Below are 27,537 nucleotides of genomic sequence, written 5' to 3'. Positions count from 1 at the left end.
AAGTAATATAGTGAAGGCATTTATTTGTTTTGTAGCTACTTAGAATATGGAGCTCAAGCAGGCCAGGGTGGTATTTTTAATCACGCCAGGGCCTAAATAAAGCCATGTCTTCATAGACATGGGATACCCAGAGCTTCCGGTGCTTAATTAATGCAGCGTTCGCTGGCGAGGCACACCGTAGCGTGGCTGTGACAGTCGAGAAGGGCCAGAGATGGAGGCACTCCAAGGACAGGCCGGGAGCCACGATCTGAGAGCTGAGGAACGGCCGCCGCCTGCACAGACGCCGCTCGCTGAGGTATTCGGTCTCCCCGGCCAAGAAGGACGGTCTCCAGACCAACGGTGATTTGTGGAGATCAAATGTAGTTCAGGAGGAACCCAGTAAAGGGAGAAAAAAAAAGCATGCGATGGTATACAAATGGCCAGAGAATCAATCCCCCCCCCCACCCCTCCCCCAGGGAATCTAAGACCCTCTGGACTCCATTTCTCTTTACACAAAACAACCAGACAGTATTTCTGCTCAGAAATTTCCAGAAAGGGAACCAATAAGACAGGAATAATGTGGGTGGATGAAACATAAGCTAAATAGGCGAATCAGGTAACATCTGCGTCGAGGGGGTCACCCCCCCCCCCAGCGTACAGACCAGGAAATATGGGGAAGTGGAGAAACACGGAAAGAAAACAGCTGAGGTGCTGCAGCAAGCTTTTGGAGCAACCTGCTTGTGAGGTTAGGACGATCCTTTAACTCTTAAAAGGACTAGTAAAGTGTGGCTGCGGTTGGGGGGGCGGAGGTTATATTAATGTTCACGTGGATCCCATACACATCCACCTAGCTGTACAATGCATGGCAGTAAAACAGCCAATCACGTATGGTGACACGGGAGATCAAAATAATAGGCGAATCGGGTCGTTCCACCTGTGCTTCCTCCCATTACCCATAATGCCTCAGGACCAAGTCGGGCATGATGGACGTCTGCAGCTGGCCGGCCGGCTCGGCTTTCCATTGTTGTGGAGCGGACTCTTCTCACCTTGTAAAGTGCTTTGAGGGAACTCGGGGGCTGCGGTGGTGCCGGAGGGGTGCGGGGAAAGGGGTAAACAGGTGTAAGCGCAGGCACTGGCGGCCCGCTGCGCAGATATGGAGGAAGCTGAGCCTCTCTCAGGTCGGCAGGGGAACGCCTGGCTGGCAGGGCGGCGGACTTGGCAGCACAATAAAGAGCTTCAGTGACCTTGGGCAGACCCATCCCCCCCCTCCGCAGCACTAGCAGGGCCCACCGGACCGGTTCTGTCACAGGGCCGTGTAAACATGGAAATTACATCTGCCGCAATCCTCACAGACTAGAGTGAAGCAAAAACTGGATAGCGATTATTTTGCAGCTGTAAAAAGAGCCAGTGTGTATGTACAGTGTGCCGGGGCTGTGGGGACGCGACCCCTCACGCGATGCCAAGAGAGCACCGCACAGCTGTTTTCCCAGGAAAGCCATCAATTACTGCACGTCATCATATGAAAGCTTTCGATAACGAGTCTGTCAGCTTCTGCCGCTCTCTTGAGGAAGCGTGGATCGCACTTCGCATTCTGCCGGGGCGGCTCGTTAGAACTTGGCCGGGCCCTGTGACAGCGAGTATTAGGGAGTGGCATGTTGTGACGTCTCTGAGTGCACCTACTGTGTCATCACCAAGGGTCTCCAAGTGCAGCCATAAGGCTGCAGGTAGCGAGAGCTTTGCGAGGACCTCCTCCGGCATAGTGTAGGCCAGGCGTCATCGTCGTTATTGGTCTATATCTCATAGGAAAGCTAGATAATTGATTTTGCATGGAAGGCATCCATGGGTTGCGAACACACAGTGATCTTTTGCTGCTTAAATTGGTACAAGGGCTTGCTCTGATGTTCTAGACCAGTTTTTCTCAACCCAGTGCTCAGGGAGACCCAAACAAGTCACATTTTTGCTCCCTGCCAACTCCTAACACACCTGTACCAGACTTGATTGTTTGGTTAAGGTATGGTAGGAGCTAAGGGAGTGCAAAACTGTGGACTCTCTGGGGACTCCTGAGGATTGGCTTAAGAACCACTTTTCTAGAGTCGCCATCGCAATCCAGGCTAGAAGGACTAAAGGGATGAACTCGGTACCTGAACTTGTGTTCTCCATGGTGTCTAGTTCAAGTAATGGTGCTTCATGGTTTAGGCTAGCTTTTCTCCCATGCAGAACCCACTGTCAATAATGAGTCCTTCTTCCATCATACATGAGTACGCACCAAGTATCCCATAGCCATCATTTTTGTAGGTCTGATTAATCTCCAATACATCCCAGTACTAACAGTACCAGAACCATGCTAACAACAACTTTATCTCTGAAGGCTTCTGATCATGGATGTTGGTAGAACATGGAACTAAGTAGGTTCCTTTAGGACAAGTGCTGCAGTTCTCAATGAGCCAAAGATGCTCCTCATGGATCCATTCAAAAGGTCGCTGTTTTTCTGTGCCTCTTAGTGCTAGAATTTCAGGAATAGAGATAGATTCATTTCTCAGATGGACGTAATGGCTCCTTCTTGCTTGGATCAAACTCTAGTATTGAGAGTAAATGTCAATGTAGAAAGAGTGGTCAGGTCCTACTTCATCAGCTGTGAAATCCAATTAAAATCAGACAAGAACCGTCTGGGTTTACAAACTCTCTGCTCCCCGGGGTAAACACTGGCGCTGGCCTATTTTTCACAGCGAAACCGCCATCCCATAATAAGCCATCTCATTCCTCTTGAAGTGCACGAGCGAGATCTTTCATATTCTTCATCATACACCTCCGATAATTCTGGCAAGATAAAAAGCTTTTTCCGTGAGTCATGCAAAGTGCAGTTTTTTTTTTCTTTCCATTATAGAAAAATATGTTCTGCTCTCTATTAATAACAATCAAACGTGAGACCATGGAGAACAGGTCAGAACCAGCCAAGCAAAACACATTTACCTTAATGACCCAACAAAGTGAAAGTAAAAAAGGTTGGACACATACACTTATTATTACATTTTTGCTTTCTAGATGGCTACAAGTAGATTAAATTGTTCTTTTGCATTTAAAGATTAAATGAGTAGTTACCTAAATACCTAAATGACTGTTTAATTATCTTGATGTGGGGAAATTTGCAGCAGATATTTTGGGGTTCTTGATGACATTTTCATTTTTTTTGTCTCAGCTAATTTGCATATGGGGATTCTGGGAAACATTAGCTTTTAGAGCTTGACACAGCAGCCTTCCGTGACTTGGTGTCACCTTGGTAAACGAGAAGGTGCAACCGATAGCCCTAGAGGTGGATTAAATGCTTTCAGTCGTGTGTCTTGATGAATTTTCCCTCCCAGCTGACCGGTGCTTGTGACAGCTGTGCAGTTAGCAGTGACACTGGAGGACAGGAACAAGGTGCTGTGCTTGGATGTCGGCCAGCATGTGATGTGCTCTCTTAAGTTCTTTGCCAAAGTGGCTGTCCTGCAGAAAAACAGCTGATTACTGTCAATCCAGCTTTACCAGGCCATTCTGTTACTTTGTTTCCTGAAGTGTTTATCCATTTAATATGATTTAAATTTCTAATGCCACAGCCCTAGGGTTGTGGAATCAGTTCTCAAAGGGTCCTATCTGTGTGGAGTTTGCTTGTCCTTGCTGTCTGTACACGGGTTGCCTTTGGGTACTCCAGTTTCTCCCTTCTGTCTAGGAACATGGAGTTAGGTAGTGTGTTTAAACCCTGTGTCTTTCCTATGCCTTCCCTTTGTTTTCCCTGTGTCTTTCCTGTTCCTTCCCTTTGTATTCCCTGTCTTCCCTGTGTTTTCCCTGTGTCTTCCCTGTGTTTTCACTGTTGTCTTCCCTGTGTCTTTCCTATGCCTTCCCTTTGTTTTCCCTGTGTCTTTCCTGTTCCTTCCCTTTGTATTCCCTGTCTTCCCTGTGTTTTCCCTGTGTCTTCCCTGTGTTTTCACTGTTGTCTTCCCTGTGTCTTTCCTATGCCTTCCCTGTGTTTTCCTTGTGTCTTCTCTGTGTTTTCACTGTCTTCCCTGTGTTTTACCTGTTGTCTTCCCTTTGTCTTCCCTGTGTCTTCCCTTTGCCTTTCCTTTGTTTTCCCTGTGTCTTCCCTGTGTTTTCCCTGTGTCTTCCCTGTATTTTCCTTGTGTCTTCCCTGTGTTTTCCCTGTGTCTTCCCTTTATCTTCCCTATGTCCTCCATGTGTATTAATGTGACCCCCAGTCAAAGCATAACCCTGCCTAGGATTGGGTGCTATCAAATTTTTCATATTGTCATACCATCCAGACATGATGCCATGATATACAGTATTTTGACAATATTTTCAAAAGCAATGCAGTTCTGGTATCATGTAATACTGGCATTGAAATTCACAGAGCGATATATTTTGCCCAGATTTCAAAATATGGGCATAATACATCGTAGTGCTATGATGCCGCCCAAACCTACCCCTGCCTAGTGCTCCATGCTGCCTGGGTCATGTTCCAGTCTCACCGCGATACGTTTCTGGATGAGCAGTAACATACAGGAAGAGGAGGAACCTCTTAAGCTGGGCGACAGGGAGCTGCATCGATTCTAGGCGGAGTGATATGTCAGCTCCCCAGGTCTGTGATGAGGCTGAGGCTTGTAAAGAGTGAATGAGCCTGAAGTAGGGCCGGTACTGCATGTACCAAACCAAATAAAGAAGTGGGTGGTGGAAACTTCGGGGGTGTTTCTCTGGCGTCAGGGTCACTGCCTGAGCAGCGGGGAAGGCGTCTGTCAAAAGAGAAGTTGGGAGCACTTTATTTTGAGCGATATTTATGAGGCGTACACAGGTCATTCAAATAAATCACAATAACACTTAAGCTTGACCTATTAGACATTTATTTGCGATTATGTGACACTCCACAAATCATGTCGATGGGGTATTTGTTATCGCCTTTCCCAAGCAGAGCATCACAGGTGACCATACTCTAAATAAAGAGGCCCTCGCTGACCTGTTTCAGCACGGTAAACGGGTCACAGTGAGACAGTGATGTGGTGAGGGCTATTATACGAACTGTGTCTCCCTAACTGCTGCTCTTGCAGTAGGGTAAAAACAGCCCCTAGGGGCGGGGGCAAAAATGACAGTGAACGGCGCTTTGGTGTCCCAACCATTGTCCTCTCTCGACGCCCATCGAGTTTGTGGAAAATTCACTGCACTAAATCGCTACAAAATAACCATTCCTGGCTTTCCAGTGGCACATCACTGCAGCTGTTTGATCTATATACAGACCTTCCCTGGGTTATGATGGTCTGTGTTACAATATTTTTACTTCGTTAAGGGTATGATTATTCAATAAATGACATGTTCAAAACTTTATTATGAAACAGGCTTTTCATTAATGATTTTGCCCAACTTTAGGCTAATGTAATTAGCTAATGTTCTAAGCATGTTTAAGGTAGGCTATGCTAGGCTATGATGTTTGTTAGGTTCAGTGTACTGTATAAAAATGCATTTTCAGCTTGTGATAGGTTAATCCGAACCTAACCCCATCGTAAACCGGGGAGCATCTATACATATATATCTATACATCTATCTTCTACATATCCAAACTCCTACTGCCCATGGATCTATACTCATTCTTCTATATATCTATGCTCATTTAGCCTTCATGACCTCCCCAACCACCCATTTAGTCCAGGAATGGCAGTAATCACCCTGTAAGTAATCAGTAAGCAGGAAGGGCAGGATAGGCTGCCTCTATCACCCGGAACCATCCGTATTTACCCATTTACTGTCAGCCATCGATTTGATTAATGCCATCTTACATCAGCACTCAAACCGTTTACCCTGAAGTATATTTTAATATACGCTGCCGGTGTTTCACGTATGACACGTGTAATACAAGTGAAAGGCGGCGTGCTCGCCATGACACGAGCTGTCGGGATCGCAGACGCCAGGTTATAACTGTTGCAGAGCGTGTTCCTGAAAGGCATTGGAGCGCTTTTGGCATCTCCTTTGTAGCGTCGCCTCCGGCGTGCCAAAACAATCCTCGTTCTGGTATTTATAGCAATGAACTCTCTGCAGTCGCGGGCTCTCTGCACTGTCCGGGGTTTTTATGAGCTCCCGGGGGGGGGGGGGGCATAGTTTAAAATAAAAATGATAAACTCAGGAGATCTGCATGTCTCTTCTCGTGCCACCAGGAAGCGACGTCGCGATGGAAACATCATATTCTGAAGCTAAATTAACACAACGGTGATAATTTGTGCAGTAATGTACCACAGAGGTAGTACCCCCCCCCCCCCCCCGATGATTCTCACTATAACAGATGAGATGGATAGTTCTCAACTGCAAAACTGGAGTATATGTAAATGTCACTGTTGGAATAAAGATATTGTAAATGTTACAATTCAAAATCATTCTCAAAAATGTAGCCTGTAAATAAAAATAAATGAAAGTCAGCATTGGCATATTTAGATATTTAGAATGAAAGAGTCAAATGTTCTGCCTCAAATACATACGTATATAGTATATAACTTCCATTGTTGGTTTATTTTTTGAACATTTCTGCTTTTAATTTTCATTTTTTATTCTGTTTATTGTCTTGTTTATTTATGTCTTGGTTGTATGTTTAATTGTAAACTTCAGGCACCAAAATTCCCATGTACTTTTCATACTTGGCCATTGTATTTCTTAAATACACACAGTTCCTGCTGGGATCCATTCCAACAGACAAGAAGTCATTCGTTGAAATGGACGTATATCAGCTCCACAGCGGGATGTACGGACAAGCAAAATTTAATTTTACAGACATTTACTTTTTTTTGTTAAACTTTGGTTGTATATGGGAGTCATTGAAAGTTGCATAGTTTGTAATTTGGGGACAGTCTTCTGGTAAGAATCAGGGTGAGAACATTCATAAAGCCGGTAGTATATGGAACAAAGATATTTTATACACAGCAGCACAAAATGACAGGACAGTATTTCGAAAAATACATCAAGCAGCAGACCAGCCTGTATCCCGTGACAAGCTCGCGGGGGTCCCGCATATACGCACACCTTTGGGGTCCCGCGTATGTGCACAGCCCTGGGGTCCCACGTATCTGCACAGCTCGGGGTATGTGCACAGTCCTAGGATCCCGCATATGTGCACAGCTCGGGGTATGTGCATAGTCCTAGGATCCGGCGTATGTGCACAGCTCGGGGTATGTGCACAGTCCTAGAATCCCACGTATGTGCACAGCTCGGGGTATGTGCACAGTCCTAGAATCCCGCGTATGTGCACAGCCATGGGGTCCCGCGTATGTGCACAGCTTGGGGTATGTGCGCAGTCCTAGGATCCCGCATATGTGCACAGCTTGGGGTATGTGCACAGTCCTAGGATCCCACATATGTGCACAGCTCGGGGTATGTGCACAGTCCGAGGATCCTGCGTATGTGCACAGCTTGGGGTATGTGCACAGTCCTGGGATCCCACATATGTGCACAGCTCGGGGTATGTGCACAGTCCTAGGATCCCGCGTATGTGCACAGCCATGGGGTCTCGCGTATGTGCACAGCTCGGGGTATGTGCACAGTCCGAGGATCCTGCGTATGTGCACAGCTTGGGGTATGTGCACAGTCCTAGGATCCCACATATGTGCACAGCTCGGGGTATGTGCACAGTCCTAGGATCCCACGTATGTGCACAGCTCGGGGTATGTGCACAGTCCTAGAATCCCGCGTATGTGCACAGCTCGGAGTATGTGCACAGTCCTAGGATCCCACGTATGTGCACAGCTCGGGGTATGTGCACAGTCCTAGGATCCCGCGTATGTGCACAGCTCGGGGTATGTGCACAGCCCTGGGCTTCCGCGTATGTGCACAGCTCGGGGTATGTGCACAGCCCTGGGCTTCCGCGTATGTGCACAGCTCGGGGTATGTGCACAGTCCTAGGATCCCGCGTATGTGCACAGCTCGGGGTATGTGCACAGCCCTGGGCTTCCGCGTATGTGCACAGCTCGGGGTATGTGCACAGCCCTGGGCTTCCGCGTATGTGCACAGCTCGGGGATCCTGCGACGGCGTGTGTAAGGGCAGTCTAGCACCCATCTTTAGCCGCCTCCATCGGAGATTTATGTGACAGTGCACTTAACCCAAGGTAACTCCCAGAAATAACTGCATCTTCTCTTCCTTTACAGAAAAAACAAATTACCATTAATATGGTGCCTGTCCTCCTTCCGCAAAGCAGCTAATAACAACACTGCAGATATATGTGTTCACCATACTTTGTTTTATAAAGCATTATTGCCGGTGTTTCCAAAAGCAATACTGCATGTTTATTTTATAGGAGTTAATCGTCGTTTTTGAATCTGACGTTTTTGTTTTGCTCTTAAGCGTCTTGTGGCTTTATACCCATGACTGAACACGAGACACCCGTTCACAAGCTGAGAACGAGCCTCCGGAACCCGGAAGTTTCCACGTGCTCTACTGCGATCGCTGACGTGCACGTTGACTCCATTTTCGTTTGGGTTGCAATTGACCTCCGTCGCATTTAGCATCCAGAGGCCATAGACCTGTTTGTGCAATGAGGTCAGTTAGTGACAGAGCCACTGTCTCTGGTGGAGAAAGCAGGTGGGAGGGGTTACACACCATGGGGGCCTGGTTAGAGTAATCTTGTCTCCGGCCTGGGAATTATGCGCACTGGCCCTCGTTAGCAATGACACTTTGACCCGCGACAAACACTCCAAGATCCACAGATGTAACAGAAAAAAAAACAACTTAAAAATGCAGATGAAACAGAATGTTGACTCTGCAGTCAACACTGTGTGCATGGAAGCATGGACTAATAATATTAAGATTAAACAGTATATCCTAACAGACGGGCAGGGATGAGCCCATAAGCATTAAACAAGGACGTGCACGCTCTTTCGGTTAAAATTCCCGGGAAAAACACGGATCCTTCGCTGTGTACTTCCTGTAAAGGATAAATGGGAACGAAGCAGCGACATACATCTCAAAGCTAATTACGCTGTGATCCCATTCAAAAGAGATTATGCAGGTGGCTGGATTCATTAAATCCTCGGAGATCCATAATCAGGGCATTTTACCCTCCATTAAAATTTGGAATCGGCCAAACTTAACTCGCTCCTTTATCGTGAAATCAAAAAAACTAAAAAAAAATGGGCTAGAGCAGCAGATCCTAAAATGAGGGTATCTTACATCTTTAGATGGCCACTCTATTGGGAAAAGGTTTAAGGAAAGATCAAAGGATGTTCTTTCTGGTTTGTTTTTTTTTTTTTAACTTGAATTATTCCACTACAGCAGAATGTGACATAATTACAAAAGGTGCTGGATTCTGGATTTCAGAAGGATTAGAGGACTCCACTCATTGTTGGCAAGATCTTTCCCGGCTGCCGGCCGGCCAGCCTAAATGAGACGATGGTGGCACAAAAGGCCTCGTTAAGCCACAGCGAAAGGGGCGTGGCTTCTATGTTTGCGAGGGGGTGAGAGAGGAGGAGTGACTTCATGGCCAAATTAGCCGTCCGAGAAAAAAAAATAAATTGCAAAAGAATTGCCAGTGGGAGTCAGTCGTCCTCTTTCCCAGTAACGCGGTTCGTGTTTGCAATGGGAGGCAAGCATTTGCCAGGACTGTAAACCTCTCAGGGCAGCGGGAGGACCCAGTGGTACGTGAATTGAGGGCTGCTTCCTCTGGCCGCAAATCACATCAGGAGAGCCAGGCCAAGGTGCGCTGGCTCTCTCAGGTACCGGGGCGGGTAATGAGAAGCTTGAGTAAACACAATCAATGCGAGATTTTCCCTGGGAACTCCCAGGGTGCCTCTCTTCCCCCTCTTGACACACATTTCAAACAATAACATCCCAAAAATCCAAACCGTCAGCCGTGGCACAGTACAGAATTTACACCCCTTCGAAATGACGAGTGAACCCGTGAGACCTTGGTTGTTGCCAGTCGTTCGAGATGAAATGTTTAAAGTGAGAAGGATGCGTTATAGGGCTCCCTTCCTCTCTCACTCCCACTTTCGCTCTCACCCTCTCGCTTGCGGATTACCTTCCCCTCATGCATTATTAATGATGGTAAAGTACTGGTAGCATGCTGAATGCGCGGCTCGGGAGATTCGTGGCTAATCTAGCACAAAACAGGCCCAGGCACATAATGAAGGGGGAAAAAAGCACAAATGTCAACAGTTTCACACAGGGACTGGATTAGGCTGCCCCCCTTGCTGATTCCTTACTCGGGGATTATCTCCCTCTTAGTACACTGAGGAAAGGCCAAATGGCTACTCCGCTTTCTGCTGTTGTTCTTCTTCTCAGCCCACATTCTTAATTGTACTCTCACACTGCGTACTCCTACTGTACTCTCACACTGCACTCTCCTACTGTACTCTCATACTGCGTACTCCTACTGTACTCTCACACTGCACTCTCCTACTGTACTCTCACACTGCGCACTCCTACTGTACTCTCACACTGCACTCTTCTACTGTACTCTCACACTGCACTCTATTACTGTACTCTCATACTGCACTCTCTTACTGTACTCTCATGCTGCACTCTTCAATACTGTTCTCTTATACTGCACTCTCTGATTGTACTCGCACACTACGCTCTCCTATAAAACTCTCAAACTAAGCTCTCCTAGTGTACTCGTATACTGCATTCTCTTATGGTACTCTCAAACTGCACTGTCCTACAGAACTCTCAAACTAAGCTCTCCTACTGTACTCTCACACTGCGCTCTCCTATAAAACTCTCAAACTAAGCTCTCCTACTGTACTCTCACACTGCACTCTCTTACTGTACTCTCATGCTGCACTCTTCAATACTGTTCTCTTATACTGCACTCTCCTATTGTACTCGCACACTACGCTCTCCTACTATACTCTCACCATAATCGCCTACTATGTAATTGCCTACCATGTCCTACTGTACTCTCCTACTGTGCTTGCTCACCACACTCACCTCCTGCCATCTCCTATGTACCCCCATCCTGCTCTCCCCTACCGTACTTCAGGCTGTAGCTCCTATTGCTCTCAAGTTCAGTTCTCCTCAGGTTCTCCAGTCATACTCTGAATTTAGGGTGAACTGATGTGGGAGCGAAGCTGCCTCACGAAACGAATTCCTGCGAGTTTCTTTTGAAGATGGTGAGAAACATCCCCACAGGCCAATGAGAAATTTCAAACAAAACCACCGAAACTCCCAGATCAATCAACCAAATAGTTCATGTTTCATATTTAATTGTTTGATTGTTGAGGACAGTCTATCTTTATTAATATATTAATTGTAAGTGAAATAATGAAATTAACCATAAAGTACAGTCATGATTAGTAGTAAGGAAAGATGGGTAGAAAATGTTTAACGTCAGCAGACAATAGGCATTACAAAAACCCGCTTGAAATATGTGACATCGTCATAAGACAAAATGGCCGTTTCTTTCAAAGTGTAACAAAGTTTAATTAAGCTGTTCGGGACACGGCTGTAGGCCTGGAATCACCCCACGGTGCCTCATTCAGGCCAAACTAGGTCTTTCAGATTGCAGGAGTGGGAGATCGACACCCCCCACCCCACACACACACACACACACACACACACACACACACACACACACGCACCCCATGAGGCACAGTAGGCCAATTAACGCTGTGGCACAGCTGACTGGGGGGAGGCGGGACCCACCTGAGCAGCACGGCAGTGCGTTTTACGCGTTATCGATGAGAGGAACAACATGGCTGTCGCATCACTCAGGTTACATTCTCGCATGATTTCCCCTTCGGCATGTTAGTGGCAGTTTCCCATTGATTTTTCGCGCCATTGATTAGCGACTGCTGGAGCAATTTATTAGCCCCTTTGCATGCGTAAAGGTCGGCCGCGACGCCGGGTTTAAACACCAGTCCACACACTCCGTTGGCAGCCTTTCAGTGAGTGGACCTGCCCAGGTCCACTCCTGCATCTCCCCTCATTTTCCCAAAGCTAATTTGCACAGAAAGTCCCCCGTCGAAGAGTTCCGTCGTTCCAACTAATAAATTATTTTTCTCCCATTAACTCATAACAGAAACTTTAGCGAGCATTCAGGTGATACATTTGTTGCTTGACACATTTTTTTTTTGTATTTTTTGTGGTCTAATATATTAAACAAGCAAAAGTAGATCAAATAAAAAGTGATACATTAATAACTTTATTCATAGACAGAACTGAAGGGCATCATCAAAAATGAAACATAAACAAAGTGGTAATAACTCTTTAAATACATACATCTTGGGCTGTGCATTTCTCTGAAAGAGAGAGAGAGAGAGAGAGAGAGAGACAGAGAGAGAGAAATCAATGCACAGGACCCTATGATGTCATTTTGTACTCCATTAAATTGCAACCACAGAGGAAGGGCTCCAAGTAGGATGATGGTACCTTTTGCGCCCCACAGTGCTTATGCAGAGAGCCACCACAGCACAGCCAGACGTCAGCAGGCTACTCGCTCCTTTGCGAGAGTTTTGTTCATTAATGTGCCACGTAATTCTGCATGGCAAACAGAAACACAGAGCAGAAACCTTCCAGGGGGTCAATCGACAGGAAGCAGCCGACACGATCTCTTCCCCTGCCATACACCCCCACCCCCCCTTTAAAGTGCAGTAGCAATGGCTGGGCAGTTACACCCACAATAAAGTCTCATTCCAAGCCATTACTTTCTGTCTAACATATTAGCAGTACATAAACTGATTTGTTTAAAGATTTGCGGCTTCGGAAACACGGGTCCTACTCCAAATTTCATTACACGGCCACGGAGAGAGGGCCAGAGACAATGATACATGTGGTTCGAGACTGATGTCAAAGCACAGAGACCGTTTTTGAGTTGGCACATCGGCTTTTACTCGGACGGAAAACTCCCATAGCGAATGTTGGTCACCGAAACCCAACATTTAGGTCCAGAGTTGGGTGGTGTACAGTACAGGGTAAATTTTTTGCCTGGGTGTGGTTTATGACTGAGTTAGTGAAATGTATGCACAAGTTAATGTTTCACTGGAGACCATCCAAAGCTTTTTTTTTATTATTTAAAACACAGATGCTGACAAGACATACATTTAAAAAGTTAAAGTTTCTCTTTTCCTCAAATTTTTTGTCAGATTTAACTGTCGTTTAATTGATTCCTTATGCCAAAAGCTGGATTCAACTTTAATCACTCGAAACTGGAGCATGAAAAATAATTTGTTATGGCAAACTATCCTCCATGTCAGTGAAAATAAACTGTTCCTGAAATAGATCTAATACTACCTTATGTCATGGTGCAACATTTATAACACTACGGCACTGCATATAATTTAAATAAATGATAATAATGCCAAGATGGTATTTCATAAGCAGACCACTCCACTTTCTTTAATAATGCACTAGCGAATGAAAAATGTTGCTCGAGATCTCACTGTCTATAGGTGAAAGATCCCGTTACTGGAAGGCGATCTCTTCCTCGTAAAAGGGGTGAACAGTGAAATTATTGCTCATTAAAAATCCGAAGAGATGAATGGGTAAATGAAAATGAAACACATGCAAATATACCAGGCTACGTGAAATCCTGACCCCATCCAAAGAACAGCCTGTATTGCACAAAATAATTTGTTTAAATCGATGATGTTTTTTTGACACCTTTTACTGGCTGTAACAAAATATTTGTGTGTGTGAGTATATATATATATATATATATATATATATATATATATATATATATATATACACATACTGTATATGCAACAGAATGTCAATAGCATGATATATGTAGGGCTAACCTACCTGTAAATCATCATGTCAGTTTAATATGAGGCAGGTTGTCTGCTGTGACCAGAGGCAGATGTTAGCACTTTCTGCATATCTGCTGGCTAACAGAGATCTTGAAGGATCTGAGGCTCTGAGAGGCTTGGCTGTGCGGAGAAACGACAGATTCCCCTCCCGTATCACAGAAAGCCATCAAAGCATCCAGTCTGTCTGGATAGATGCATTAATATTTCTTGTTACAGTTCACCTGAGATTGAAGAAATTCCATAGTTTACACTAATAATAATAATAATAATAATAATAATAATAATAATAATAATAAATGGGCCTGTCTTTAAAAGATCAGCTCAGAAATCATTCCAAATTTGGTAAAGTGACATTTTTATTTATTATATTATTCATTATTCGCCTATATGTTAAGCACAATGCAGGCAAAATTGATTTGATTGTAGCAGTACTAAAGAAAAGTTCTCAGGAATAAAGTAATGAGAAAGTTTTAACTGTTGAAGTACAATGCTCTCGGCTGGTGAATGTGTAAGGGGATTGCTGCGGTAATTAAGAATTTGGTGAGAACTCGGCTAGGTCACCCCTTTTCCCAGATCAGAGCCACATCAGAAATACTTTCAAGTGTCCTTCTGCGTCGCCAAAGATGACAACAGCAAATCGATAAGTGCTTGAAATGAGAAGGAGCTGCCGGCTAGCCCCCGAGGCAAAAGATTTCATAGCACCGACCGTTTCTGAACTTCTAGCATTCCTTTGCACCGTCTTTGTGAAAAAGAGAATCGTTTCATTCTATTCTCCTGATGCAGGTAAGTGCGGCTAGTGTAACGGCGTGATTCCTGCGCGCCTCCGCTTCACCCCCCAGTACGACAGACAGGGTTTGGCATTACGCTCGGTGACCTGATAGCGGCCCGATATTTGCAAGGCGCGGATATAGACTGATTTTTAAAATGCAACTGTTGTTTTAAAGCTTTGATACTGATTTGCCGGTTCGTACTAAAGCGATTGGGACTGATGGAGGTGAGTCTACATGTAGCTGGGAAAATAACCGCTTCACTGTTTGCCGTTTTATGTTCAAAGCAAACAAAGCGAGTAACAGGACAACTATTTGATGCACTAATCAATCATCCTCCCACTAATATGGAAATAAATTATACCTGGAACGAGATAACAGGATAGCAACGGATACAACTGCTAATCAGTGTTATTTCCGGAATTGAAAGGATTAACTACTCAACTACTTCATGCAATTTTACATATCGGTCGTAAATTACCTTAGACAGCGGCATACAAAGGCCTGCTAATACACAGTTTTATCGACATGTTTTATTTAGTATTATATAATAAATGCTAATATTAATAAGAAACAATACATGCATTTACAATGAGATTGAAAATAATAATGCAATTCATTTAGAATATAGATTCTAGAATACAATGCAAAATAAAATAAATTACTCGGGTTCGTTAACGTAATTAACGGAAGTATGTAAAATGTTGATGACAATTAGCTAATAATAATAATAGCAATATACAAATATATTAGGCCTGCATTAAACGTTTTATTATCATTATTTCTGTGCCCTCGCAGCTCCCTCCCCGTTGCAGAATTCCCAAGTGGATGTGTGCATTAATTCGTTCCTTAATGGAAGTATGACTAAAAATGTAAAAGAAGGATTATGCACGTGAGACGTACGTCCGGTTCATTTGGCTCACTTCACGTGCGAATGAAAATCACTCTGTATCCTGCGTTTCTCCGCGATCCATTTGCATCCCGGCCAGCTGCTCACTTCAGCTGCGGAAACGCACCAGTGTTACTGGCTTTTAAACACGGCTCATGTATAACGGGGCTCACGTCTCGCCTTTTCCTTTTTAATACAACTCTAAAATGCATTCGCACACCGGCGATCGTTTCGATCACTACTGAGACGCAAAAAAAACAGTGATGCGATCATTAGGTTTAATTAAAAAAAATGGGTACAGAGGAAAGGCGCACTGATTAACAGTAACCTAACAAAATAAGAAATGTGGCTCAATAAAATTAGCCTAAATAAATCGTTAGACACTAGACCTTCGTAAATATACATTTTCTAAACGTATATAAATAACTTAATGAAAGCATTACTTAGGTATTGTTTTAAATGTAATTATGCTTACACATACCATTTAATTTATAATTGAAGGAAATGAAATAATTAATTCACATACGAAACAGTTAACCAAAATAGTTATATTAAATATACCAGTTCGTTACCAAATACACCATGTACATACTTACCATCATAGGTGCTACAATGAATTATTTGTACATTTCAGAAATATTGTTATACATATATTGTAGGAAAACAGATACCGCGATACGTGTAGCATTATTAGTACTGAACAACTAAATACCAATAATGTTGTATAACTTTCAAGCCTTTTACATTGTGTTTATTTAATATACTCTAAAGGTTCTTCCACTACGATTATAGCTCTTAATGTGAATAAAAAAAACAACAAAATAATATTAAAAATATAATAATAATAATAATAATAATAATAATAATAATAATAATAATAATAATAATAATAATAATACAAAATGTATACCAAATGTAATTTGGTTAATATTGTAAGAAAAAATCGAAATAAAAACTGTTTTTTCAGTCTTTATAATTTGATTTGGAGTGTCTAAAATGCCGGGACTCCTTGCAATTGAACTTATAGTGCGCTAATTGTATTAATTATAAAAGCCATCTGCGGCGTTGGGTTTGAGACGCTCTCACCTACATGCATGGAGGCACACTTGCGCGCGCGCGCGCGCACACCGATACACAAACACACCCCCTGAAAACACACACACCCACGCGACCAGCTCGTAGCGGGAGGGAAAAAGTGCGCCACTCTTGAGTGTGTTCCGAGGCAAAAAGTTACTGAAGCCGTAGACGGCAGGAGACAGTCCAACGGATAAAATGACCCTTTACTAATGGACTGAGAGTTGTTAGATCCAGATTTCGAATATATTTGCAACGGTACTAGTTGTTTGACTTTTGACGTAACGTCTTTTTATATAGAAGACAAAACGGTCTGAGGAGATACGGAAGATCGAGCCATCTTCAGTTTGGAACTAGAGCAGAAGTTTATACTAAAACTTATGATCTGAATCCCCCGGATCCTATTCGAGTACATTTAGCATCGTTAACGGTTTGGATTTGTTCCTAAACCAGCGGAAATAAAACGCAAAAAGAAGATCAAACCTGTGATTTAGCAACTACTGGTAAGTACAGAGGCCATCCAGTTGGAGATGTGAGATTATGCAAGTAAAGGAATTCGTTCCACTTCAGCAAAATCTTCTCAGTGTAAGCTTTGTAACTCTGATCCGAGTTTCGTCAGAAGTCAGGCTAAAGACGGATACTGATAAGTGTGCTGTTGGCAGGTCTCACCTTACACTTCGGCGTATGATGATGATGATGATGATGGTGGTGGCGGTGATGATAATGATGATGATGATGATGATGATGATGGTGCATTGTTAGAATTTAAACCGATGGGGAAACATACTACTTTTTTGTTACATTTCCTCTAATTGAAAAAATATGTGATACAAAAGTCTAATAAATATAGTTTCTCAAATTGACACTGTTTGAATACATTTTTAACGATTTACTGAGCGCAAAAATGACAAAAGTAAAACATATCTTTAAAACACAAACTTGCTAATATCTGAGCAAAAGTTTTTGCTTTATAATCTTTGACAATAGGGTCAAATAACCGTAATCAGTGGGCCTGATTTGTATTGTTCAACATTGGAAAAAAATAATGCTACAAAGTAATTTTATATCATCGTTGTTATTAAGCCTGAATTACTGTTATTTTCTGTCCAAACTGCAAAAGACGCATAATCGTTTTTTTAATGTCTTAATCAAAATAAAAATATATACCTTACTGCCAATGCCCTATTCTCATGGCATTATTTGCGCTAACACAAAAGCAAAACCACACTATAAATTGATAAATAAATTGTATTAATTAATAACAAAAATGCTAATTTAAAAAGCTACATATGAATTTAGTTATATACCACTAACAGTTGAACACGCACACATCTATCATTTGCAAGACTGTTAAATAAAAAATATGTAAATATAATCTGTAGCCTGCAATGTGACCATCAACTGCAATGCATAAAAAAAATTCCTTGGTCTAAATTACATGTTTTACGTGTAGGAATCGGGAATCTGCGGAGGTCAAGCTAAAAGGAGACATTTTTATAATGTATTATTTTTATTAGTAGTATTACCATTATTCCTACTACTACTATCACCACTATAATAAAAGTAATAATAATTATTATTATTGTCATTATTATTAGTAGTATAACAATAAAGCGTGTTGTTTTTCTTGGTAGAATTAAGATTGTGAGAGAATTGTTTACTAACAGTGGTAAATAGAGTTTGAGATATTTTTAAACCTGTATCGTATCCTTAAATATTGTCTCGTAGACGTGATGAAATGAACAGGAATGTAAGGTGAATAGTTACACGTAAACTAACATTCCTTGCTCTGTCGATAACCAGAAACAGTCATTACCGGAAGAAGGTTGTGATAATAAATGTGAATATCACTGCGGATTACAGACTCGTTTAACAGTTCCAAATAATGCGCACATTTTTAAATAAAAACTGAAAAATGTAAACGACATGTAAACAAATCTACCTAAAAATGGAAATGGTTTGCTAAGATTCATTTAACAGGCTAAATGTTTTAACGGGCAGTTGATTTCATATTAGCGATTATTTTAGTTGTCTGTTTTCCAGATATTTTAAATTTGATATTGCCATTACTTTACTACTCTGGCAGCACAGACAAATGCTGGACTATATTATGAACTATTATTATTTTCTTATATTACTATAATTGTAAAATGTTACGTAAACCAATATTAAGGGGGAAAACATGACGCTGTTTTTCGGATCTGTGATAGAAATATCCTTGTCATTTGGAGAGGGGTCACGCAAGTACCTGTCTTGTAAAACATGATCTATCCTGACTAATTTCTTTGAATAAAAATAGAGATGTAGTTTGAGCAGATCACAGTTCCATACAGATTGCCGTATTTAAAGAAAATAATGAGGAAAAACGATTAACAGCATGATTGCATGCAAATTTCTATCTTAAATTATCATACGCAAACAAAGAAAGCCTGGACTAATAAAATCCCATCTGTGTTACTTCATATCGAGTTAGTATAGAGCTGTGATAATGAATTTTGTAATATCCCGCCGACAGACATCTCAATCAGAAACTAATCCCATGATTTTATTGTAGAATCACTAAACTCCTATCCGCCGAACTGCCGGCCCTTGGCCCAAACATAGTGCTGAGACACCGCGTCAGAACTAGCAGTAAAGTGCAGGATCGAATTTTGTACTCTTTGACTAATTATGATCAATGCCCGTAACTCTTATTACAGCTAATTTGTTGCGACTGTGATGTTGTTACGCACTGATATTTTAAACTGTATGGTTACTCTTCATTAAGCGCTCTTTGTATATATTTATTGTCCTAAGATGTATCTCGTATATTTACTGTGGTTTTGCGATGTTTTTAATTACAATTATTTATTTTGCAGAAGCTGCAACGTGAGCGCAGTAGAATGGATTCTCACTGCCGCAAACTTGCTTCCACGTGCGCCCAGTTAGGTGAGTCTTTTGCAATCGTTTCCAAAACATGTGGTGTACCATTGTGGGAGAAGTATTTTGTTTTTAAGTATTTTTGGCGATGGAAAAATCAGCAAGGCTACTCTTCGGGGATCTGCAGTCTCTTAATAAAATATATTCAAAACCACAATTCAAAATTCTATTTATAAAAGTAATTGTAATTATTACATTAAACATAAAATATGAAGTATGCGTTACTGTTACCGGAATCCCAGGTCATTTTTTAAGTCTCAGCGGCAGAGTAGAACTTCAGTGTATTTAAACTTGTATTACACTGACCCCTGGTGTTAAAAGGACCACAATGCAGCGATTCCCGCTCCCCACTGTCCCCAGTGCTGATCGACATGTAAGCTATGCAGCTTAAAATCTAACAGAAAAGAATCTAAAAGAACATTATATAACCGTATTCATTTCGAAAATTTAGAGGTAAAAATTATAAAATGTATTTTATTTATTATTGATTATTTAACAAATACTATACTCGTTTCGGTATTTTGCTTAATAAAGGGCAGTGGTTATTATTATTATTATTATTATTATTATTATTATTATTATTATTATTGTGTGTGTATGTGTGTGCGCGCGCGAGCGCGTACGATAAATAAACGCCATATACGTATTCCGGTACTATCCAAAGAAATTTCTGCAAGACAAGCATTCAAAATCAATGCATTTCAAACGCGTATTTGCTACCCACTGATCACTGTGAAAAGTTGCACAAAGTCGTGTTTACCCACCACGTGACACGCATCAAGTGTACGAGGATATGCATTTTTCACCGTAATTCGCACGGATCTCGGCCAAAAAAATTGGAACACGTTTATTTGCGCGATATCTTAATTAGACACGCGCATATATAAAATCAAATGTTCGCATAAAATTCGCACGCTACAGATGATGACGCAACCTTAAGTTGAGCAACAGTAATAATAATAATAATAATAATAATAATAATAATAATAATAAACAGGTTGTCTATCGCATGACAATGTGAATCTAACCAAACACTGGAGTATAAAGACTCTTAGGTGACTTATTTATTGACGATCTATTTTCTTCAATTTTCTATTCCTTTAATATATGCAGCAGTTGTTAGACTGGCTCCAGGGAAAACTAAATGTATAATGAAAGCTTATTCGTGAGGAGGAATATCCTAATGGAAGAATTTGATGTCTTCTTAATCCTATGTAAAAAGCTTTGTCGTCTCCCTAATATTGACTGAATGGGTAATTAACGGCTCTCCATATCGTACCGTGCACGGTAATCCGTAAAAAGGAGTGCGCCACGCTTAAAGTAAGAAATGAAGAGAACACCAATAATCCAGTCTAAATCTAGTATAGCATGTGGAAGTTTCCAAGCATTAAAAAACAAGAGGATGTTTTATATGCCTCCGGTGTATAAAATTAATTTACTGAACAGTCATGTACAATTTCTTCATTATATATGACGCACATTGTTAAAATGTTATTAACAACATAATAGAAAATAACTCGTATCAAATGACATAATAACAAATAATAACATATCTTAGGAAATTGTCTTGGTTACCTTAGCAACATTTATAGCACATTTAACACTTGATACAATATAATGTTTGCTTTTCCGGTAATGCTTCGCTTTATTTCATTGTCCCGTATTTCATGCAACACATAGAGGTTTAAGAAGGAAAACTTCTAGAAATTGTATATAACACATGTAACACTTACTTAAGTGTATTTTTGTGCGTGTAGTTATGAATTGTGCTTTTTTTCCCATTTACAAGGCGTTAACAGGCAGAGACACATAGCATACGATTACTTTCAGCTTAAATTTCTTTTTATTATTAATTCGCATGGTGACTGAAAAATGTGAATTCGTCAAACGAAGTCTTATATAGAAAACCAAGTAATACAATTAAAGCACACGATGGCAATGAGAAGGAAGATTAGCCGCAGCGCATATAGGATAACATTGCGTAAATTTAGGCTGTATCAATTTTTTACTTATTCTTCTGAAATATTGAATGATACAGACATTATATCTCTACATACGCATATATTGCCAATTGGATAAACGTGTACGGCCACATGAATTTTCATAATAGTGCTACGTAGTAAATTACTTGTCATGCGTTGTTTTGTCTTCCCATATTTGCTCTCATGATTGTAAATGAGGTGTATATCGGGGGGTTTCACGGGATTAGGCCAATAACGTGTTAGTAGACCTACTCCCGAGAATGAGGTGTGTGTCAGTGTAAGAACTGAGTAATTAGCAAATTACACCTTCTTAATGAGGACAATACGGCTGAGGAAACATTGACATACTATAGACCGAGAAAATAAAATTAGTATGTGTACATTTATTCGTTATAGTTTTCTGATAAGTGTATTTAAAATACTTCTACAACATTGTTTCACTGGTTAAATTAACAAAAGAACTCATTTTTCTTTTAAGACCAATACCTGGTAAAGTTACCAGAATTTCACTACTGATCCGCTTATCTTGAAAAGTGACATTTTTATCTCCTGCGTTACGAATTATGACATTACAGGGGCAGTTTGACTTCTTTTCACCAGTATAATAGTAACAGGTTAGTGCTGTATTATTTACATCAAATTGCCCAGAAATACTCTTTTCTGAGAGGCGACGGGTGTATCACGCAGCAATACATTCGTCTCCTCTAAGAAAAACGGCGCTTTTTGGTAATTCCGAAATAACATGGCTTCATTCCTATATTGTTAGCAAGGAAATATTTACTCTGCGTTTTATTATCTTGGGGGAATTACGGTAAATTCAATCAGAAAACTGCGAAAACTCCCCTAAACCCCCAGTTTAAAAGACTTAAGCAAATGAGGGTCTTATCAGATTAAAAACCACTACAAATGTAAGAACGTTGGCTCCTCAGAAAACTCTGTGGGGTCGGCGGGATGGATTCCCTGTCAAACAGAAGGGATAAAACGCGGAATCTAAAAACCGGATAAGGAGCAGAATAGGAATATATTAATATACCCGTATTGCCAATCTCAATGCGTTTTAAGTGCATTATTTTTCTTACTCCGTGGCATAACGGGAAACGCCTCGTTATCTGATGATTTCATTCGATCATTTTGTCCTGGACTTTCAGGGAAATGATTATTTACGCCTCATACCAATGAAAAGGGTAAAATATAGTAGAAGTATTTATGTAAATATATTACATCTATTTGAAAAAATACGTTCTTCGATGACATTATCATTTTAAAATCACGATCTACACCAGAAGGACTTTGGGGTACACTTTATATATATATTGCTTCATGTGGTTTTCTCCGTACGGACGGTGTACGGCGCAGGACAGTGATGTGGATACCAAAACGCGTCACATTTACCGGTAGCAGCACCTGCTTTCGCCTGACAGAATGTGAATCTGCTGCAGGAAAAATACAAGGCGAGCTCCTTTACTGGTCGATGGGGTTTTTATTCCGTGCAGCGATGCATGTATACGCCTGAGAATGGTATTGGCAGGCTTCTCTTATTTCTCGCGAGTCATCCTGCCCCGGTTGGCTGGGAAAATTGTCATGTCCGAGTCTGACAGCTTGCCTGAAAGTGGGTGGACTTTAATGACGTCAAACCCTAGAAAAGTGGCTCAGTTGGACAAACAGGGATCTGGGAACAGCTGAAATGAAGAGCGAGCGCTCTAGTCCGTGTCTGCCTTTGGATATAATATCACCTACCTGTCCCTGTCACTCTGATACTCCAAGACACTAACTGTGTCAGTCGGGATATGATTTGTTCCAGATTCCTCTAAAAATCTTTATTTTTCTGACTGTGGTAGCGGTAGTAGGGCTTTAATTTAAGACATCCTAAGACTTTTAAGCAGTGTCGTGCAAATTATTTATTGAAGGAGCTGCAACGAGTAAATCTTGATTACCAAAGGTCTTCATCTTCCTTCCCTGTCGGACGATTTTGCTTGCGGTACACGGAACCTAATCTACTAACATCAGATCTTTTGCGTCGTTATCGATGAACTCTATAAAGGATTCGTTGAATCTGGACGCCCATCTTTCCGGAAATAAACTCATCTCTTCTCAGCACACCGCGCTAGCTATGGCTTCGAGTCTGCAGCCGTTGCAGCGGTCTGCAGACTCCAAGCACCGATTGGAGGTGCACTCGGTCTCGGACACCTCCAGTCCAGAATCAGTAGGTAAGAGTCAGCTAACATTTTGCGCCAGTAGCACCTAATTCTTTCATTTGTTACCGGGCGGAGTTCATTGAACAAATGACTGAAAAGTATATTGCATTTATTTACAAGGTTTTACAGTCAAAATCATGACAACGCATATACTCTCTAAATGGAATTAAAAATAGGCGCATGACTACAACTGAAAATGGTATTTAATCAATGACATGGAAGCAAACATTATCTTTGGATGTGTATTTTTAAAGATTGCGTTGCTTTTTTATATTTGGCAATTGTTTTCGATTCGTTTAAATACTATGTGTCAGCCGTGAGGTATTTGGAAACACGAATTGATACGTAAATGAAAGAGGTTAATCGTTTTCATTTTGTCATTCGGCATATAATTAAACGACATTAATTGGGTATCTGCGTGCTCTTCATAAGTATGTTATCCACACAATACTATTTCTCGCCTCACTCATCTGAAGATGAAGTGTCTTTCAGCTTTTCTGCTTGAATATTAATGTTGCCTCGAGCTTATGTCAAACATAACTAAAACTTTTGTGCTTTTCCGCTGCTCGATGTAAATAATAAAAAGCAATATACTAAATGATTTACACCCCCTTCTTTTTTAAATACCGTGCCAGTTCAGGTGGGTTCCAGAATCATTCACACCGTGTTTATGAGGATGTGTGTGGGGTGTTCTTTTGCGATGACGAAGTTGCCCTGATCTTTCCAGAGAAGGAAAAGACGCAGAGCAAGAACGAGGATTCCTCCGATGACCCGTCAAAGAAGAAAAGGCAGAGAAGACAGAGGACTCACTTCACCAGCCAGCAGTTACAGGAACTGGAGGCCACGTTCCAGCGGAATCGCTACCCAGACATGTCAACCAGGGAGGAAATCGCCGTGTGGACCAACCTCACAGAGGCTCGAGTGAGGGTGAGGCCAAAATATACATTATATCTTTCTGTACGTCTGGGCTTTCAGTCTTAATTCTGGTGTCTATATATAGCTCATTGGCTGTGAATGCTAAAATATGGGACTGCTATATCAATCAATATTAATAATAGTTATATTTAAAAAGAACAATTGTTGCCTGGTTTATAGTATTCGTGTTACATACTATACCCTTTTAGAATTATATATTTCCTAGAAGCGAAGTGTTTTTTAAGCTGGCTATATATATATATATATATATGTATGTATAATCATATATTAAGTCGCTTCGCATTTGTGATAGTCGTTCCTATTTAAATTTAAATAAGGAATGTTATAGAACTTATTTACAAGCAGGGACTCTGTTGTTGTATTACGGGTTGTACGTTAGACCTTTTCTTTTCCCAGTACTAAAAAGGAAGACATAAAAATAATGTATTTTTCACACAATTTCAGAAGTAGCTTTCCTGTAGAAAATTGGTTATAGGCCTATATAAAATATGTATCAGTCGCTGCGAGATATTTACACGAAAAAAATACATACATTATATACGTTTCAAGTGCTCAAAACAAAACTACTGATACAAGAACTTAGTCAAACGCCTACAGATTTTACAGAGATAAAAACAAATCGCGCAGGATTCTCAGTTAGCATTCAAAGTATCTTGTGGTAGCACTAATTACCTTTTAATTACAGCAACCTGTTGAGATTCAGAGCTTGTATTTTTTTGTTGGCTTGCTCAATAGGTCACAAATATTTTCTCTGGCGTTGCGGAATACACATCTCGAGGCGCTCGGCTAATGGTTAAGATTGGGGGATGTGTATTGGAACTCCTGCAGAATCAGTCCAGGTTGTTTTGTGAAGGGGATTAAAACTGGCTCTATTAGGCATCTTAACACCTCGTGAACTAACAAAACTAGACAGTACAAAACTGCAAAACAGTTGGGAGAAATTTGAGAGTTACGCTACTGGCATGATACAAATAAAATCTAAGTTTAGTCATCTTATTGGGTTATTGTATCCAGTTCTACAGAAAAAAAAGTTTGTCGTTACTTTCCTTTATTTTTGTTTATGTTGATTTATTTAAATAGATATTTTTGTTTTATGTTAATTCATGTTTATATAAATGATGGCAATTAGAGCGTCACCTATTTGATCGTTTGGTAATGCATTTCTCGCGGGGCATTATGTTTTCTAGGTTTCATAGAAAACCGCTGTACCTGAAGGGAAAAAAAAACCGGCGTTCGGTATTTCTTGGTGAAATAAATGCATTCGCGTGATATTTTGTTAATATATTGTTATAGGTGTGGTTCAAGAACCGCCGGGCAAAATGGAGGAAAAGAGAAAGAAACCAACAAGCTGAGCTATGCAAGAACGGCTTCGGTCCTCAGTTCAATGGACTCATGCAGCCCTACGACGACATGTACCCGAGCTACACGTATAACAACTGGGCTGCCAAAGGGCTTACGTCGGCCTCATTGTCCACCAAAAGCTTTCCTTTCTTCAATTCCATGAACGTCAACCCGCTCTCCTCTCAGACGATGTTCTCCCCGCCGAACTCAATCTCTTCCATGAGCATGTCCTCCAGCATGGTGCCCTCTGCGGTGACTGGAGTGCCCGGTTCCAGCCTCAATAGTTTAAATAACTTGAATAACCTCAGCAACCCGTCTCTGAATTCGGGAGTCCCGACGCCGGCGTGCCCGTACGCGCCGCCGACTCCCCCTTATGTATATAGGGACACTTGTAACTCCAGCCTGGCCAGCCTGAGACTGAAAGCGAAGCAGCACTCGAGTTTCGGATACGCCAGCGTCCAGAATCCCGCTTCTAACCTGAGCGCTTGCCAATACGCGGTGGATAGACCAGTCTAATTGCTGACCATCGAAAAGCCGATTCACAGGAACAAGAGACTACATTTTTTTCTGTTTAATTAAACGGCACAAGAAGACTAAACCACTGAAACGAGCTATACCCCGTGATGGAGTTTTCAGACTTAAAGGAAAATATTAGACATACTTCGATAAGTATTTTTGTGCTTCGCCAGTGAGTGCAGAATTTGACTGGATATTTTATTTTATAAGGCTGTTATTTTGAAGTTTTGAATTATGGACATTTAATGACTGAAAGGTTGTAAATATTAAAATGTCACCTGCATTTTATAAAAGCGAATGCTCTTGCTCTTCAGTGTTTTCAAAGGTTCAGTTTAACAAAGCATGTGGAAAACGTAAAGGAATAATGTTTTGCTTGCAAACAAGGGAATGTATATACTAAACCCACCAGTTGTGTATTTCTAATATTATAAATTTATTATTAAATGTCTGTGTGAATATCGGTTTTAGAGTAGACATTCTGATTATCAAGACGCATCAAATGTTCCTGCGAAATTAAATAGAATTTGCTTTGTGTATACTATTTGGTACGGAATTTTGTTTCGTTCTTTTTTTCCCAACTACAAAAAATAAAATATTGTGTTTTATTTAATGGAAGTAAATATATCGTTCAAAAATATTTTACACGCATTGTTTAAAGTTTGTGTGCTGTTACTACACGCATATTAAGGTTGGACAAAAAAATGTAACAGGAGCGATGCATCGGGTTCAATTATAATAATTGCTTCTCTAACCTAGGGAAAGCATTGTCCCCGTGCAATACACATTCTCGAGACGCAAAATGCGAAAGAATAGGGGGTGAGAGCTGGAGTCAGATAAAAGGCAGCGCGGACGCCTGTCTAACCCGGAGTTTGTGTGATCGCCCGTGCTTGAAATAACGCTGGAATACACAAAACGCGAATTCGAGAATTAATAAGATCCCGTGCCACTCAAAATAAAAGTGAACTTACAAAAGTAACAATAAGCATCGACGTTACAAAATATCCAGTTGCAGTACAAAAATGAATAATATGGTTCATTAAACATTTTTAAAGGTCAGATATTGATTTGCGCACAAAACAAGTAAAGGACCGAAAATGCACGCGGTTTATAAGTATTTTGCATTGAATACTGAAAGTTATTTTACTTTAAGTTGAAGTTTATTCGGGTTTTATCTGAAATTTAGAATAAAAGCG

The 27,537-nt window shown here is 41.1% G+C and overlaps 1 protein-coding gene across 4 annotated transcripts in view; it reads left to right on the top strand.

The window, feature by feature from the left end:
• Positions 1 to 26,885, top strand: part of pitx2 (paired-like homeodomain 2) — a 52,456-nt gene extending 25,571 nt beyond the window's left edge. The window contains exons 1-4 of one of the 4 annotated variants that reach the window (XM_049002652.1): positions 14,476 to 14,508; positions 19,314 to 19,383; positions 24,279 to 24,478; positions 25,781 to 26,885. In XM_049002652.1, the coding sequence (XP_048858609.1) occupies positions 14,503 to 14,508; positions 19,314 to 19,383; positions 24,279 to 24,478; positions 25,781 to 26,344 (840 nt within the window). In that variant the 5' untranslated portion in view covers positions 14,476 to 14,502 and the 3' untranslated portion in view covers positions 26,345 to 26,885. Of the gene's footprint in view, positions 1 to 14,475; positions 14,509 to 16,464; positions 16,959 to 19,313; positions 19,384 to 22,997; positions 23,564 to 24,278; positions 24,479 to 25,780 lie in introns of those variants that run through there. The other 3 variants (XM_049002653.1, XM_049002655.1, XM_049002651.1) reach the window with 3 other exon arrangements.
• The last annotated feature ends 652 nt before the right edge of the window (positions 26,886 to 27,537 follow it).

The sequence above is a fragment of the Brienomyrus brachyistius genome, unplaced genomic scaffold (assembly GCF_023856365.1).
Source record: "Brienomyrus brachyistius isolate T26 unplaced genomic scaffold, BBRACH_0.4 scaffold70, whole genome shotgun sequence".
Taxonomy (NCBI): domain Eukaryota; kingdom Metazoa; phylum Chordata; class Actinopteri; order Osteoglossiformes; family Mormyridae; genus Brienomyrus; species Brienomyrus brachyistius.
Note: the sequence above shows the minus strand (reverse complement) of the source record. Positions and strands in the feature narration are given on the sequence as shown.